At 45.8% G+C, this 18,105-nt stretch overlaps 2 protein-coding genes across 5 annotated transcripts in view; both read right to left on the bottom strand.

The window, feature by feature from the left end:
* Nucleotides 1–202: 202 nt before the first annotated feature.
* On the bottom strand, nucleotides 203–8,888 carry fpgs (folylpolyglutamate synthase). 2 transcript variants are annotated; one of them, XM_027031774.2, is made up of 15 exons: nucleotides 8,366–8,888; nucleotides 7,205–7,333; nucleotides 6,996–7,049; nucleotides 6,825–6,889; nucleotides 6,262–6,376; nucleotides 5,019–5,096; nucleotides 3,600–3,661; nucleotides 2,913–3,015; nucleotides 2,672–2,749; nucleotides 2,365–2,515; nucleotides 2,176–2,259; nucleotides 1,734–1,884; nucleotides 1,535–1,610; nucleotides 1,287–1,353; nucleotides 203–1,199 (listed from the first exon to the last, which is right to left on the bottom strand). In XM_027031774.2, the coding sequence occupies exons 1-15, from the start codon at nucleotides 8,489–8,491 to the stop codon at nucleotides 820–822; spliced, it is 1,719 nt and encodes a 572-aa protein (XP_026887575.2). In that variant the 5' UTR covers nucleotides 8,492–8,888; the 3' UTR covers nucleotides 203–819. The 2 variants fall into 2 exon arrangements, with proteins under 2 accessions (XP_026887575.2, XP_026887576.2); XM_027031775.2 differs by having other exon boundaries at nucleotides 2,176–2,256.
* A 7,340-nt stretch (nucleotides 8,889–16,228) lies between these two features.
* slc4a4b (solute carrier family 4 member 4b) overlaps nucleotides 16,229–18,105 on the bottom strand; it is a 54,497-nt gene continuing 52,620 nt past the window's right edge. For all 3 annotated transcript variants that reach the window (XM_035521168.1, XM_035521169.1, XM_035521170.1), the window contains one exon: nucleotides 16,229–18,105. This exon is cut by the window's right edge and continues 1,070 nt beyond it. The gene's annotated coding sequence lies outside the window, so the exon portion shown is untranslated.

Genomic DNA, 18,105 nt, shown 5'->3' with positions numbered 1-18,105 from the left:
AGACGTGCCTGCGGATCAGAACTGCTTGAACTTCTAAAGCAACTTTAGCCAAAACCCAAAGATAAAACTTATGCCCATTTTGATCATTACACACACTGCTGCCTGGTCAACCCCCAAAACTTAATATTTCAGTGGCGCAGGTGCATGAAGACTGGCACAGATGCTAGACGATGCAAATGGAATTCCCCCCCCCCCCCCCCTTTTTTTTTTTTTCCTGAGATGTGGACTATTCCAAGCCTCAGGTCATTCGCAACAACACGAACAAGACGTCAGGAAGAGACGAATACAAACGGGCCGTAGCAGAGCCCACACAAACAGCCTCCTACATCTAGGTGTTCTGGTCAGGGCAACCCTAGTCTTGAACAGCAACACATCATTAAAGGGCAGTACATTTTAGTTATTCCAGGTCTGCATGCCAAGTGACCAGAATGTGCTGCTCAGATTAGAGTTAGTTAAGAACTCCTCAGGACGCTGGGTAAAGACGCAACGAGTCAGCCCCGGAAGAGGTTTAAGCCGTGGCTTGGTAACCGGCTCTGGTAAACAAAGACCGGAAGAACCGCACAGCCGGCCGTTTTGCACACGAAGGCACAGGTGAAAACTAAGTGCATTAAGCGCCTGCTCAGTGGTGGCAGTGTGTCAGCAGGTCAATTAAGTAAAGTAGCCTGTGTAAGGCCCAGTGTATGAGAACCTACTGGTTCTGGATTAAGTAAAGTAACCTGTGCAAGGCCCAGTGTATGAGAACCTACTGGGTCTGGAACTGAATGGCAACATGGCACAGGAAGAAGCACTTAGATGTTTCTCCACCCCCCCAGCTGTGTGTTAGGAGGCTAGGCTCGGTTCCAGGTGTTTCAAAGCCCCCCCCACCAAGTGCAGGCTCCCTGTGATCAGCACGTGGATGTTGGCCGCCTCCTGGAGCAGCGCGCCTTTAGCGGCCACGCTGGCCTTCACGGGCGCCACGTGCTTGCTGGGGTCCGACAGCACCGAGTCCCTCCCCTGCGTTATCCACTGGAGGGCGCTCAGGATGCAGGGGAACACCAGGGTCGCGCTACGCCGCTCTGCCACCAGGGGGAGCCCGCCGCTGCCGATCAGAAGCTCCGCCGCCGGCTCCTCCTCCTGGCCGTGTAGGACGCGCCAGCTCCGCTGGTTGTCCAGGCAGCGGGTGAGCATGTTCTCCACGGAGACGTTAAAGTTCTGCTGATCTGCGGGCAGGGGAAGAGGAACGGTAAAACCACGCGAGTGTCGGCCGTTACACAGACAAGCGCGAGCGCCGCCGGGGCCATGCTGACCTGCGTTGCAGGCGGCGATGGTCTCTGTGATGTTGGGGCAGAACACGGCGAAATCGAAGTGGCATGGCTGCAAAAAACCAGACACACCAGAGCAACCAGTGCCGTGTTAAAATACCAGCATTACTGAAGCTGCATGGAGCATTTTTGAGCGTCCACGTAGACATTACAATACGATATTGACATTACTAAAGCATCTCATTTCATAGGGGATTTTAAAGAAGGGTTTGAAATTGATGTTGGCGTCTCACCAAGAGTAGTTTAAGCATCGCAACACAGTCTCTCTCCCCTGTAGCATTGAACAGCAACACCCGCACTACTGAACCCCTACGCACACACACACACACACACACATATACATCTTACAGCTGTATTCCGGAAAATTCTTTCGTCACTCTTACTCATCAACATCTTAGAAAGCCAATGCAGAGGGTGCGAGGCGAATCTCACGTGGCGCTCGCTTCGCGCTGCGCGGCCGCCTCGCTGAACCAGCTCACGCAGGCCTGCATGCTGCGTGTGGTGTGAGCACCGTCCAGGAAGTACGTGATGCTGCTCCGCGTCAGGCACTGGTTCCGCCCCTGCCACTCTGTCTCCGCCAGGCCTGCGCGTGCACGCGAACACACACACACACACACACGCGCCAAATATTAACTACTATAAATCCCGTATAAAAGACTTCCAGGGATGGTGTGTGTGTGTGTGTGTGTGTGTGTGTGTCCTCTCTGAAAGAGCAGAAAGTACAGTATAGATAAATAGATAGTGGAACAGTAAAGCTGATCAATACAGTATATGGAGCAGATCAGCAAACAACAGTAGAGCACTGAATAATAAAGTATAGTGGCGTAGATTATAGCACAGCATAGTGGTGTGGGTCTGTACAGTACTGCTGTACCTCTGAGCATGCGAGGGCTGGGCTCGAACGCCGGGGCGGCACAGAGCCCTCCGGAACCTTCCGCAGACGCCACGGCAGCCTCTGCTATAGGAAGAGGTGGGTTAACGCACGCTCGCGCACACACTAATGCGCATATGCACAAATAAACTTGAAAAACTAAAACTGCTAAGGAAGTATTTTGACCCCCACCCGCGCTGCAGCGTCTCTGGAGCCAGCAGTGGGCGAGCTGAAGTGCGAGGGAGGCGTTGGAACGCTGGTGCAACCCAGCCAGTCCCAGCCGCACGGGGCCCGACACCGACGACTGGTACTGGTCCAGCTCGGGACACACGGACAGGGGGCACTGTGCGCACGTGCAGGGAGAGGCAGGGGCGCACACGCGCGCGCGCACACACACACACACGCACGTACGCGCACACACATACACACACTTAGGAAGATGTTCAGTGACCATTAGAAACACGCAATGGCTGTGTGTGTGTGCGTCTCTCTCTCTTACACCAATGTCCTTGGCTCTCTCCTGCAGAACCGTCATGGGTGCTTCTTGTTGCTTCACTGTAAATGCTGGGACTCCAGGCTACAACACCACCACCCCCCAACGACAATGCATGTCATAAACACCACAGGCTAACAAACCCCCCCCCCCCCCCAAAAAAATGACCATTTCATTTCATAAGCGCAAGAGAACATGTTTCCAGGGCAACATGTGTTGGGTTGGCACCACACGCACGAACACACACCTTGAATATTCCTCCCTTCTGCCAAGCGATCTTCTCTAGCGTGTCCCCCAGAATGCTGGTGTGGTCGATGCCCAATGAGGAAATGCCACACACCCATGGCTTCCTGCACATATACACAAACCCACAGCTTTCCAACACGGTTTTAGAGTCCTGATCGCACCTACAGACCGCTTTTCCGCTTTCAGTAGCAGGGCGAACAGCTGGAACAGCGCCCCCTGTACACCAAGAACTGGAAGGCCGCACTCTGGAGCCATTACTCAAGCAGTGTGGGGCCTTCTGGTCTGTGAACGTCAGCCTTTGCGAGGACAGGTGTCTATACTGAAACTCAAATATTGCGCTTATAACGATGTGTATAAAAGAATACAGTAAATTATGCACAACACGCATGCGTTGTGTAAATTTTAATGTATTCTGAGGATACGTAATTGGGTTAAATTAAGTATGGACCAACGATTGGCTCAAGTCAAAAAAGTCTCAGACTCTTCTGAAACAGAGTCTAGACTCACTAAACTGCAGCTGTGACAGGGGATAGAAATCCCTCCACAGACGCACACCCTCCAGATGTCAGAGTGAGACAGCAGTCTGATAAAGTTACACTGACATAGCGTCTGTTTACAACCCAAGGACACTTCCCAATCTTTCAAGCTGACGCATTATGTGAACAGACTAAGATGGTGCAGTTCTTACCTAATGATATTAGTGCAGTCATAGGCTCCGCCTAGTCCCACCTCAATGACAGCAACGTCCACCTTACACACACACACACACACACACACACACACACACACACACACACACACACACACACACGAAAAGGTTAACCATGCATGCAGTAGAGGCAAAAGATCACGTGTGGCATCTCTTTGGGTCAACAGATCCAATTTTCACAGAATTTTCAGAGCATGGAAACTCTACCGCTGTCCCAGTGTGGACAGACGACCTTTAAACCGATGAACCCAAACAGAGACGGTTTACCAGTCTAGCATTTTGCAATGTGAAGATGCACTGGGTGCGCACGCACATGCACACACACAAAATCCATCCCCACCAACCAAACCGGGGCCCTTTCACAAACACAGTCCTGAAACAATCGTTAATTTTACTGTTATATTGTTTCAAAAACACACACAGTCCTGGTTCGTGGCAGAGCGGAGACAACAGCATCACGTCTAACTGAGATTTGATACTTGGAATTGGCTGGTGACAAAACCACATCAAAAGACCAGCTGTGCCACCATCACAACTGCCGAGCGCGCCACATACCATCCGGCTACTCCGCCCTTGCGCAATGCCCCGCCCCTTTTTGGGCAAGAGCATCTAGCTACCCCGCCCTTGCTCAATGCCCCACCCCCTTTTGGGCAAAAGCAGCCCTTCTCATTTCACTGCCAATTTAAAACAGCATTAATTAAGAATACTGAACCGATTTTTAGCCAATATGAGCTGGACAAGTGCGTCATCCTGACATACACAACCACATCACCACCACCACGCACACACCTTAATAACTAGGTAACATTTTCCTGACAGCTGTCACTGACGTAACGGCACTTTGCTGATGTGACGTTTTTGTAAACCAATCTAGCTACAATGCTAAAATTAACATGCTTAACAACAGGTGTTTGGTAAGCTAGTCATTCATTAGTACAGACGTGCACGTGTTGACCGCCTGCGTCACGGTTTTCATGCTCTCTGCACATTTTTGTGCAAGTCATGGATGAAAAATTCAATTCAGCAAATGCACGGTTCTACTCATTTTTTTACAACTTGGTACGTTTACAGCGGTCGTTCTGAGGATGGGCCGGTGACATGCCTAGCTTGCTTCCGAGAACACTCGCATACCTGACTAGGCCACAGGTTCAAAGCACGGGGCAAGAAACCAACGTCCACGTGAGGCCATGCTGTGCTATTCAGTAAGGGGTTGGGTGGAGTTTGTCCTTTCTCTCCTGCTATAGACGCGCCCCCCCCCCCCCCACACACAGCATCATGGGAAAAGCAGGAATACAATTTCAGATTACTATGTCGATGAACGACTCTGCTTTCTAGTTTTTTCGGATACACTGCTCAAGCACACTGGAAAAAACAGGCGACATCACACAGGCCACTCACCTTCTCCTGAAGGAAAACGTGGAAGGCAAGGATGGTGAGGAAACGGAAATACGCTGGCATGGTGCCACCATGGGTATCCTAAAAGGTCAGAGAGCAAGAGAGTTCAAAAGGTCAAAGGGCAATCGTATCTGACTAACCGCCATGAACCGTCTGATTTTGCACTAATGAAAAACGGGGTGCCCCAAGGATCTGCGCTTGGCCCGTTACTATTCTCTTTACAAGCTACTACTCCGTTTTGTCATTTGCGAACATGCCGTTAGGTATGGTACCACCAAAACCACTGACCCAAGACGGTGATCTTCCCCTTTGCAACCTTGCGGAAAATCACATTCTTCAACTTGTGTAACGTTGCCAAAATTGCAAAAACACTGACGATTCATGCCTTTACCTCTAGCTGGATGCTCCAACACGCCACTAAACAAACTCCAGCCGTTTCAGGTAGCAGTATCTAGTATTCGCTAGAGCCAGACAACTTGACACCATCGCGCCTCTACCCTCACGCCTGCACTAGCTGCCAGGGATTATAAAATACTTCTTGGGACTCCTATAAACATCTAAAACATGGTTTGGCTCTGCTGTGAGCTCGCAGAGTCTTACAACCCAGCACGCACACTCCGGTCACAAAGCGCTGGTCCGTCAGTTCCTCAAATTAGAAAAACCACAGTAGGAGATTAAGTTTTTTCTGACAAGGCCCTGCAACTATGGAACGCGCCCCCTGCCTCAGTTCAGGACTCGGATACACCCTCAATCTTTAAACCCAGACTCCAAACATACCCATCATCACTAGGACGTCGTGTTTGTCATTTATACTTACTGTCTCAGTTCTCGTAACATTAAATTCTACATTGTATTCTCTCGCGTTTTGCAGTGATTTTCTGACGTGAAGTTGCATCTCTCTCTCATAGTCCAGTGTCCACCAAAGGAGGAGGATCCCTATATAAACAGGCTGACCGTTGGTTTCACTCAATATTGAATATTACGCTGCCTCACCAATTTAGCTCAATATCAAATGGCACTTCTTTACGGGGCTGTCGTATGCAAGAGGGACATTTTTGTGCGCACGCGTGCACAGAGCTGTTGGCCTCCGTCTCTGCATCACACACCTGCCAAGCCCGTGTCATTTAGAGGGGGCCGTTTTCTGGTTAACCAGGCGTGAGATCGGGCACGTGGGACAAACTAAGCAAAGCAAAGCGGGCCCTGCAAATGCACGGCACACTGCAAACTGGCCAAGTGCCACACCCACCTTGGTCTGGTCCAGGCGTCCGTAGACCTCCCAGAAGTACTTAGCGAAGAGGTCCCTCCCTATGGGGTGGCCGTCGACACGGATGCGCTCCCTCACCTGCACCAGGTGTGGAGAGCTGGAGGAGAAACACGCAGGCACTGACGGAAACGCGACATTGAGAAGGAGCCAACCAGGTGGCCTCTGAGGTGCAGCGGGTCAAACCAACTGCATGGGGGGAGCCCCCGTAGCGTAAAGGCCAACTGTGCCGACATCACCATCCTGGCATTCACATTATGGATTACCCCAAAGAGTGGTAACGTCCAAAGGCAGAGAAAAAAAACCAAACAGACACACAGCTCTGTCTCAAACATCCATGACCTGAACTCAATCCACACACACACACACACACACACACACGTCTCTTTCGCGTCACACCCAGACTGGCACACTCACCTAAGATCATTGTCTATATTAGCAACAATCTGGGTGCAACTGACTTTGAACTTTGACCAGACACAGACAAGTCTGAACTCCACCATACACGAGCCATACGCAGCTGTTCCGGGTCGGCCGTTCTGCAGTACCTGTAAAACCCTGTGCGAAATCCATAGCTCCTAAGAATCTGCTCTGTGAAGGCACACGTCGAGCCCTGGGGAGATAAACACCATTTCCCACGTGAGGATCATTTCACTACTCGTCCATCAGAATACTCTTATCTACTCTGAAACAACGAACTGTCCACACACCCCACTTACCTTTCCCTTTGTCCCGGTCACATGTATGATGTTGAGATGATCGAGCTCTTCTACCTGAAGGCATGCAAAACCAGTAAACTCGAATATCGTACAGTTAAACCAGGCATACGTGTATGGATGAGGGAGAGACAAAGTGTTTTGATGTGTATGATAAGTGTCGTGCGTGTTCCCCGAGTAACTGAGGCCAGGGTTCTACAGTGTCACGGTACCGTGAGGCCTGCTCTCTTCAGGAAGCCAAACATAGCCTGGAGCTGGACTTCGGGGTGTCCCCTCTCTCTGCGCACCTGTTCCAGGGCACTCGCGTTGGTCTGCAGCGTGTTGAGGGTGCACACTGCATCCTGCAAAGAGTAGAAGTGATAAGAGCTTCTGTGCTTTGCATAGCATGCATCAAAACTACATTTTTGATTTGCGATTGACGCTATGGAAACCAATGGCACTGGTATAAAGAGGTATTTAAAGCCGTTGTATGTGCGCGGCAATATCGGTCATATCGAGCCAATAGCAGCAGGAACAGCTGCACACAAGTCTTAGGTCACTGATAGTCAAAGCTACATTTTTGGCTTACTTCAAGACCCTGAATTCTGACACGCTCGACACCATTACAGTGTTAACCCCGAAGAGAGGTGCTTTTTTAACCATACACAAAATAAAGTACACAAATTCGATTTAAGCCGCGTAAGGCTTTGCGTTCAAGAATAGGAGCCTATGCGAAACCACTAAAATACGCACATTTTCCCTAAAAAGAAACCAAACAAATGCGTGATTTCCAGTAAATTTACATAGCTACGAAGTCAGCTAGCCATGTTCAATTACATCGAAGAGTAAAATCAGAAAAACATAACTTTTTTTTAAAGTAACTTAAGCAGCTTGCTAACCACCAAAGCAAAAGCCATGGCTTGCGTGCCACTATCGCCTTACATTCATTTGTTGGGTATTCGCTAAGCTTCTGCTTACATTAACCTTTGATTTAAAAGATGCTGATGCCAAATCAGCTTTAATGCAGTGAAAGGTTTTGCAAAGTTGGAGTTAACCGACCATTTACTAGACCGGCGTGAGTTTTGAATCGCTTCTTGGAGCACCGTTAAGTTGCTCTGCGAGTTAGTAAGCACGTGGCTGACGGAGAGGGACGACGCCTGTCCAGGGACACAGCAGAGTCCAGCGCGTTTCGCTGGACAGACAGACACGCAGACAGCTGCGTGTCCAGAGGCGAACGGCTGTTAACATCTTCAGCAGGTCAAGAGACAACCGCGAAGACAAAACCGCAGCCCGGGACATCCCCCCCGCCCTCCCCGCCGCGGTCAAAGTTTCCTTGTCCTTCTTCTCAAACGACTCCGTCAGCCACCGAGACTGTTCCGAAAACGACCGCTCACCTGGTAGTCCATCCTTCTTCGGCGCGGAGCGGCTCTGGTGCCGGAAACCCCGAGCGTCCACCGTCTGCACCTCGGCAAGGCCGCGAGCGCGGGCAAGCGCCTCCACGCGTGCACCCGGCCCGTCATCGCGAGCAGCCGCGCGCAAGGAAGCCCAAATTTGAGGGGGGCGTCGCTTGTGCTTAGTGGCGCAGGGCGCCGGCGTCACGACGCGCCCGCTTCCACACGCCAGACCGACGCGACATCGCAGGGCGCGGAGGAGTTCGTCATCCGTAAGAAGGAGACGCCTGCGAGCGCCGCCGTCTCGGCTACGATCCGCAAGCGAAGATGTCGCCGCGCTGTCACGCAAACTGAACGCAACGCCCGTTAACTTGGCTTCGGATATTAATGCAGTTGCAGTTCGTGGTCGCCGCAGGACCGCAAAACGCATGTCGTGTCCAGCAGCATTTTAAGAGCCTGCGCTCCAAACGGCTGATCTCGACATGGAGCGCTACTAGTCTCATATGTCCCCCCCTAACCCCCTCGTTTACGATTTTTAATGCGCCTTGTAAGTTGCGCCAAGTACAACACTGCCACCCGCTGGTCAGGCGACGCAAATAATTACTTTATTGACCTAAAATGACCTAAACAGCCTAAGTGGTTATAACAGGGCAAGTTCTGTTTGCATGCTAAAACATGTTTTGACACACATAAAACTAAAGCTACGGTTATATTGCTGTATTTTTGCATATATTAAAACTATGCATTTTCTACCGCAAATATAGTAAGATTAGCGCGGACAGGACATGCTCTGGTTGTGCTCTGGAGCTATAAATCTAACATAACTAGTTAACTAACAAGCGATAACTGAAAAGTAGCTGGCAGTTGATGGGCTGCTGCGATATTAGGCCGTCAATCTTAGTTAGGTTTTCAACGCCACAAAAAAAGAAAGGTTATATGACCGCCATCCGCCTTCCTGTAGTGAAATTGTACCAAAGTGCATCCTTTTCTAATTAACTTAAGAAGAAACGTAAGATATCTGAAGGGAAGAAAGACAAAAAGAAAACGCAGTAAGCCCATATGAAATCTTTTACAGAGTCATTTTGACGAGTGGCTCGATAACCACTAGAAATCGTGAAATATAATGTTAGAGAAGAATACTCTGAATTAGCTGCTGACTTCGCCTTAGACCTAAATAAATCCTGACTGGTAAATAAAAAGCTGACTGGTAGTCCTGGCATTTGTGGCAAACGTCATTTTCAGTCCATCTTAAACTATTTCTGTGCTTCCCCAACCATGAACAGGGTTTTATTTAATAGGTTAAGGTTTAGCCTACCAGCTTGGTAGACTGTTCACCGTCTTCTTGATAATATACATAATAGGATAATAGCAATGTCTATTATCACATAATATACGGAGTAAGGCTTTAGTAGTGTTTATACCACATAACTTAGAGTAATACATTAGTTATGTTTTAAATACTAATTGACGGTGTACAACTGAAATCAAAGTCATTAAAAAAACCTGGGTGTCTGTTAAAATATTTAAATGTCATAATTTAAGCTAGAGTTGCCAAATGTAGCTAAACCTTATTTATTTTTCATCTTGTTATTTTTATAGACAGTTGGTTAATTAGAAATCCAACTGAGATGCTTTTTTGGTTTATTTGTTTATTTCTTGACGTTGTTGAGAATTTTAAGCCATGCTTAACTCTTCTCTACCTGGATAAAATGGTCCTATATACGTTTTGATTCAGATCCCCTGAACAGATCAAGAAAAGGCATATTGCGCAGTTCGTGACGCTAACAAGCCGGGTCCATAAATCTCCACTTTACTGAGTTCATTGTGTGCATAAAGTATTACATACATACTGCATATTGATATTAATAATATACAAACATTTCCTTCAGGAGACTACAAACTTCGTAATCATAAGAAAGTTACATTGGAAAGGACCTTGGAATTACAATTCGACAGAGTTATGAACAGTTTGTTTTGTGGATTCCGCACAAAATGGCTTGAGTTTTCTTCTAACAAAAAATGCCTGAAACCGGTGGAATTGGTGCGTTACAGAAGCGTGTAACGTGCGTTTTCGGTGCAAATGAATTCCTATACCATTTGAATCCTCTAGATGGTAGCTCTTGACAACTATACAACACCTGTACGGAAAGAAACAAACTGAAATGTTTCACACTCGCTCGAAATAGTGCGGTAAACTAATAGAGGTAGCAGAGTCCTATATTTGTCATTTCAACACAACTTATTGTGTAACTGATGCAACTCCACTAACTGGGAGTTCAGGGGTGGGCAAAGTCAAATGGAATAGTCTGCATGCACGGCGTTTTGCAATCGTGAAATAAAAAAGGTAACTTCCGTCACGGTTCCAGAAAAAAAAAAAAATGCGGTAAATATTTATTATTGGTGCATTTGTAAAATAGCAGGCTTGCATAACAACTTAACAACGGTCCCTTTTCTGTCTTCTTATATTCGGCATCGCTGACTTGAACGCCGGATGTTATGTCCCGTAGGATCGTCGTTATGAGACGATACACTCCTTCCACTTCAAAACAGGTCAAATTACGCCTCATTCGCAGCCGAGTGCTGCAGTCTCCAACGTCATGTCTTCGGCAGTTTGTTTGTTTTTAAGTAGACAGGTCCGTGACCTACCACCGAAGAATAATTTTAGGGAGTGTATTCTCAGAAAGATCCAAGGGTTCGGTGTAAACTTCGTTTTCGGTGATGCAAAAACGAACTAAACCTGTCTGTGGTTTGTTTGCGGAGGTGGAGCCTACCAGCTAGGGGTGGAAGGAGTCTCCGCAGTGCTGGCCTGCTTTTGAATATTGATCTTACGGACACTTACACATCTGCTGAGTTGTTCATGAGCCTGCAGACAGAACATGACACCTCCGTCCTGACTAAAAGGGCGTGATGTAGAGGTCCACAGCCTTCAGGACTGCGAAGACATCTTTGTGTGTGTGGACAGGGCACGCCAATCGATTATTATAATCATTATGTGAGGTGGTCCCGGCGTTTCTCCCACCGTGTAACGGTCTTCGCAAAGGCTTACAGTGCTGAGGAACGAAAGGCGCATTCAGTTCGGCTACCCATCAAACTCGTGTTTCCTTTAAGATATCAAGTCCTCGTCTTCACTCCAAAGAAATCAGCGCCGGGACTGAAAAGAAAAGGTTCACAAACGTTTTGCGTTTGTCAAGCCTTGGTTTAAATATATATTTGTAGTACAATCGCTTTCCAGTTTATTTTGACTAAAAAAATACTTCACGAAATATCAGTTGTGCTGCGTTTAACTAGGCATCGTGTGACAAAATATAGCCTAAGCACAAATGTTTTCTGATTCTGTCATTAGTAACATGATACATTTCCTTTTACTGATTAAATTAAACACGTCACTCAAATCAAAGCTGAATAAATGAGCCAGGCAGCTTGGAGAGGAAACAATAATATTTTCAGAGTAGGCTTTCAAAACGTGGTGGGGTACCCAGCCCACCAGATTCTTACTGTGTCTCTACAGGACGGTCTACCAGCAGTCACTGAGGTTCTGCTTTTCACAAATCTACAAAGGACCTGATCTATTTACTGTTAATTTTGGCAAATCTATTTCATTTAAAATTGCATTCAAATCCGATTAGCATACAGTGACAGTGCTCTGCCAGTCCTTTATAAAGGCGCACAAAATGCACTTTAAAAAAATGAAAAGAAAGTTGTTTTCGCTTGTTTTCTTTTCTTGTAACGCACTGGCCGCTATCCAGCCGACCCTCACATAACTAACACACCCACACACACCAGTCATGCCGCTCATGTCGCTTCCCCGGGCCCAATCACCCACTTAATGGTCATCGCCTACAGCTGTTCCTCAGTCATATCTCTTTCTGTTTAAACCCCACAAGTGGCCGACTGCAGCCTTCTGGTGTGTGCAGGCGCTTTGCAAAGCCTGTTTTTTTTTGCTTCTGTTTGTGGTTTGCGAGTAAACGTTTTTTTTTTTATTTATGGTTCAGTGCTTGTGTTTTGTTCCTGCTTCAACATGTCGCGTTTGATACATGGAGGGATGTCCTTTCCCTAGCTTTTATTGCTTTTATTACCTGGTTAATCGTTTATCTTTCATAAATGCAGTTTGGTATATTAACATTGAAATTATGTACAAACTTGGTGTTTCATTCATAAACTTATTTTTCATGATAGGAATGTTTGTGGCCACAGTGACTCCGCGTTGCTGCAGATCTCTGACAATTTATAGCTTTAAAAACGTTTCCAAAAGTAACGGGAGGTATTCCGACAACGTTACTTTAATACATACCTAGCGAACTACTTCTCCAATTGTTTCTTCCAGTGTTCTCCCACCTTTCAAAAATGCTAATTCATTCCGACTTGCGAAACCGGTGGCTGCACTAGTACATATGATCAAATGAGGACGTAACACTAAAACGGGAAATAATTGACCATTATCTGATGTGTATAAGCCGGTGAAGGTATGCTTTGTTTCTCTGTAGCTCTGTCGGGTGTAGACGAAGAGGAGGTCTTTTAAGGCCTCAACTACAGCCTGTTTACACTGAGCTGAACAAAAGTTAAGTCAGAACCGTACTTCAGAACGTGTGTACACATGTAAATATGTCATTGCAAGCAGCTGTAACATGTAAATATTCTTGCAAAGACTTGATCTGTCTTTAGTTATCCAGTTGGGCTACAAGCTCGCTGTGAGGGGAAGTAGCAAATACTAAGTGATGAAAATGAACCTGATGAAAATGCATGGTTATTGGTCGGTAAAACTGCATGTGAGAAACAGGACTTTTCGTACAGAGGCCCTATCAGCTGATGGTTCTCTGTCCGAAATGTCCTCTTTCTCTGGAAGCTTTGTGTGCTTTTGCTATAACTTTGACTATATCTACATTTCTTAGTAAGGTACACTGCAGTTACTCATCTGGAATCTTCTTCAGAGATATTTGAGGTGTGTAATACATTATCTCCCTTTTTGTCGTGCACCACCAAGTGGGATTTTGCATGAGGGTGGAAAGGTTTGATTCAAAGAACGATAAGATGATTGAAAAACTGAACGCTACTGTTGTATATTATGGTGTCTTGTCTCATTTCTGAAACTCCGCCCATTTCTCTGTCTGGCCTAATTTTTTATGTAATATTAGTGTTTATTGCTTTATTTATCGTTTAGCATTAGCAATTTTTGTCCTATTTATCGTTTAATTCAAGGGATTTTTGTTACTTGCGCCTCTCGAGGTTAACTGTCAATCAGAACGTTCTGCCCAAGTGCACATAATCTCAGTGAGGTGTGTCCAATGCTCTTCTTCAGGTGTGTGTGTGTGTGTGTGTGTGTGTGTGTGTGTGTGTGAGAGTGTCAGTGACCTTGCAAGGTTAACGACTCCGAAGCTGTGTCTGAAATGATCTACTCATATACTCATTCACTAATCACAACTTGGACAGCTTTACATAGACACCAAAGGTTACTCAAAGCATTTAATAATATACCACTGTAATTTAAGATTACTTGAGTTAATCATTCATTTTTGATTCCACCCTCAAACCCCCGATCGACGTGATAACATTTTTTTTATCGAGGTTTCACTTTTTAAGTGTCTCGCACGTACATCAACCGAAACTTGAAGTAGACATAAATAAATACCACAATTAAATTAACTGTATTGTGAGATCGCATACGAGGATTTGTAGTTTCCATTTTCAGAAAGAGGCCAAAGCTTCGTCACTAGACTTTGTGCACAGACAGTGACGGTCCCTTCACCCTCTGCGCGAAACGTCCCGTTTCTTCCGAAACCTTCATCACACTACTACTCTCGTATATGTATCCTACTTTATACTATTATTATTATATAAAGAAAGCGGAATTTAACAAGTTGAATACACTACAACTATGAAATGAGACTAAAAAGGAATGCGCAATTTTACATGTAATGCCCACAGTATCAAATTTATTACGCCCATAGTCAAACTCCAATTATCATAAAATGCAACTAAACGTTATGATCGAGTTATTTTAGTACACGAAATACTCATACTCAAATGTTTCCTATAGTTTTTATTCTAATCCCAGCCTAAATTTAGCCAGTTTAGCTAAATTATCTTGACATTTCTCCTCCGTCTTCATGATACTAATATCCATATTGTGATGACGTGCGCTAACGCATGGAAATACGTGCACTTCATTCATAGTCCAGTAGGTGGATCTGAGCGGTTCCCGAGGATTGACATTTCTTTTCATTATACGATGAAAAAGGCACAAGGTCCGAAGGCCGTGTATCGTATTTGCTGTGCATGGCGTTAAAAGCAGAGGCTTGTGACTGGAGCGTCACCAGATGAACCGTTAAACTCCGTTGAGCGAAATCCTCCTTGTTGGGTTAATGCCAAAAATAATTGTGTTACAATTTAACCCAACACGATATCTCACTGTGACTCAGTGATTTAAACAACAATCCAAGGTTATTTAAAAAAAAAAAGTATTTGTATTGCATTTCAAGAACATTCCCACGTGCTTTCGCGAGATATGAAGTTCAAAAGAAGCTTCAAGCATGTGCAGTTCTCACCCTTTAAGATGGGCTCGGATAAAATATACTATTTATAAACATCGACAGCCCATTTGTAGTGCGCAAGAGACTCTTAGCTCAGTTAAGGCTTTTTCTTAGATCTGAATTATACTGCGTTCTTGCTCTGCAGGTTAGGCCCATAGTTTCTGCAGCTGTCTGTAGTTACAGAGGCGCAGTGAAGCTGCTTTTGCTTTTTTAAGTAATATTCAGCTTCTCGTATATTCGGTCAGGTGCGTCAGCGGAGTGCAAAGATGACCGTGGGAACGCAGGACTGGGATTATGAAACACAATTTAATCCCAAAATTAAACAGGTCATTTTAATCTGCTTTAGCTCTCCTCTTGAACTAAGGCGAGTTTAGTGGATACGTCTCGCGATATTTGGCCTCGCATGCGTGCTTTTGAAGTCTAGCTGCTGACCTGCTGCCGGTATCACTTTCATCCGCGTGCACCCCCGTTGTCCCATGCGCGGCACAGAACGTTCCACTCGAAAGGCCTCGAGCTGGCAGGTGATCAAAGTAGCAGCTAACGGCTGCTGCGCGACGTTTTACAGAGTGAAGGCCTTTAGAGCCGCATCGCGCCTTAAACCCGCTCGCGTGGGGAGATCTGTTATGTGCAATGATGTAAAGTATGCGAACATTCGGCTCCGGTTACATGCACGACCGTGTTGGAGTTACGTTTTGGTAAATAGTACATTTTGTATGTTATGCAACATGTATAAAAACGTGCCGTCACCACGACTTGTCCTTTTAAATGCTTTTGTACGTGACCCGCGCTTGTAATGAGAGACACTCCGCACCCGCTAGCTTTTCACCGAACAGATGCTCCTTTCAGCACTATCGAACACACGGGGCTGCGTGCAGTAAGGTGAATTATTGAACCTAGAGAGCTCATGAATGAAGCAACCTGCTGATGCAACACAATTTTTGCCGTGTACCGTTGTGGGTAAATAATTGCTGCAGTTAAACGGGCAGGGTAAACTCCCTCGGGTCACCACCCCACAGTGCACCTGCAACCATGAGCCAATACATCTGGCGCTGATAGAAGTGGATCGGATGGATCAGGCGCGTGCAAGCTACAGGGAGAATTGACCTACTAAATCAAGGGTGGCGCCAGACGCCTCACTCTCGCGCTTCCATACCTTTCATATTAGCACCGTGCTTACTGGATAACTAATAGATGATGCATATTAAGTTGCCTTAGAATTACGCTTATTGTAATTAATAATAACTTGACCTGGAGTTTTAGGGCTTAAGGTTTGATTTTGGCCCATCTAAGATCTGCTCGAGTTCTGCACTTATCGAAAAACGAATCCCACAACGGAAGCAGTGGTCAAAGACAGTCACTTTATTTTCCTCTTTCCACTTTAAGTTGTCTTTTTTTTTTTTTTACGCTGAACACAGAATTTCATCCGTAGTGTAGGCTGGCTCATGAAATCCAGTAAGTGATTGTGGGGGACAACATTTAATGCACAAATCATACAGTAACTGATTGTAACAATATATGTTCCAAAATAATGATAAAGCATGCTTCCCTGATGAGAGAACACTTTGTGACTGCCGACTGAACCCATCTGTTACTTTACAGTGAATGCCTGTGATCAGCAGTCGTGCGTCACGAGGGCCAGAGCGCGGCGGAATCCCGTGGCGTGGTGACCAGGTGCCTTCGCGACGCGCCGCGTGCGCAAATGCACGCTCCTTTTGGCCTTTTTAGTTAAACGGTTTCATTCGAGAATTACAGTGTTTCCTCAATCATCAGAAAATGTCACGACAGCTATCAAGAAAAAAAAAAAAAAAAAAAAAACGACAACCCGTGGTAAGGACAGAAAGGATGTCTGGAGAGAAAGAATTGAACACATTAAAAAAACACTTATTTGTTGAGAACCATCCTTTAAGAGAAAGGAGAAATTTTTATCCTAATGGCATCCGACTATTACATTTATATATATCGTTTTACATAAAATGTTACATCTTCCAACATATACAGATCAATTTCTGTCCCGGGAACGCAGCAGAACGGGGTGGGGGGTGGGGGTGGGGCAGCTCAGCAGTGTGAAGGTTCAGTCGGGTGCTGCCCCGTTCATCCACAGCCGAGTCCTTAATGCTATTGAGATGCAGCGGGGGTGGTTCTGGTGATACAGGGGGCAAAAGACCGCACCTGCTGTGACCTTTGCCTTAGAGGTGCCTAAAATCCCACTCTTTAACACTTCAACTTTTTTACAAAGCGTTTTACGTTGGTCAACTACTGGGACCAAACCAGTGGCCTGTTGAGGCATGACCACTGTAGACTTAATATCATAAACACCTCAGAAAACAAGCTTCTATGCGTCGCTCTTCTGCAGTATCGGCTTGGGCTTTTCAGGCCGTTTTCCCCAAATTCCCATCACAGCAAATAATCACATCCTGATACAAACACAAAAACAATTTGTCAAGTAAGGAAGAAGAATCTGATTTGAGCAGTTCAGTCTTAAGCACCCCCACCCAACACAAACACACTCCCACTCCCTAACTAGGGATCACCACAAATATACAGGAACAGGTGCACCATGGGAAGACAATTTGAGATTTTCAATGTTTCTGACCACCGGAAGACATCTGAAAATATTTGAAAAGTTCTTTGAAAAAAAAAAGAAAGTTACAAATTGAAATGTCAAATAAAATATTTGCGTTAAATATTTGTGTAGATTGTTTAAAGTGCTTCAGAATATGATCAGTTTAAGAAAAAAAATAGTTTTAAAATCTGACAAATAATTTTTAATTATTGTTCTCTGTTGGTGCAACGTTATATTCTACATTCAGCAAAGAAGTGACTTTATCTCAGTTAAAAGTCATTGATTCCCATCAGTATAAAAGACTAAAGAGTACCTATAGCTCATTAGTTTAAAAAATGAAGTAGACAAAAAAAAAATATATATATATATATTCACACAGACAATAACAAAATGCTCAGCAGTACATACACTTAAGAAAATCACATAGTACCCTCTTCAATCACTGATTGTCATGGATAAAGAAACGGACTGAGTTACGGACATACAGCCGGAGCGGTACTCTTGGAAGCGAAAGCAAGACGAAAAAAAGCAGAACGTATTGCAAGGACATTTCTGCATGGTGCCCGCTCGTCATGGATCTCCGTGGCTGCACTGGTCGGTCGGTTTTTCTGCGAACCCACAGCGTGTGGCACCTCGAGCCTTCTGAGAGGTAG

Source organism: Electrophorus electricus, chromosome 22 (genome assembly GCF_013358815.1).
Source record: "Electrophorus electricus isolate fEleEle1 chromosome 22, fEleEle1.pri, whole genome shotgun sequence".
NCBI classification, from domain to species: domain Eukaryota; kingdom Metazoa; phylum Chordata; class Actinopteri; order Gymnotiformes; family Gymnotidae; genus Electrophorus; species Electrophorus electricus.
The sequence above is the reverse complement of the archived record's forward strand: the minus strand, read 5'-3'. Positions and strand labels throughout refer to the sequence as shown.

Excerpts from the sequence above, each read along its gene's own strand:
- fpgs (XM_027031774.2), bottom strand. The coding sequence starts at position 8,491 with ATGACGGGCCGGGTGCACGCGTGGAGGCGCTTGCCCGCGCTCGCGGCC. Across the intron at positions 6,890-6,995 it reads TGACCGGGACAAAGGGAAAG|GGCTCGACGTGTGCCTTCAC; the intron begins GTAAGTGGGGTG and ends TTATCTCCCCAG. Across the intron at positions 2,750-2,912 it reads AGAAGGGAGGAATATTCAAG|CCTGGAGTCCCAGCATTTAC; the intron begins GTGTGTGTTCGT and ends GTGGTGTTGTAG.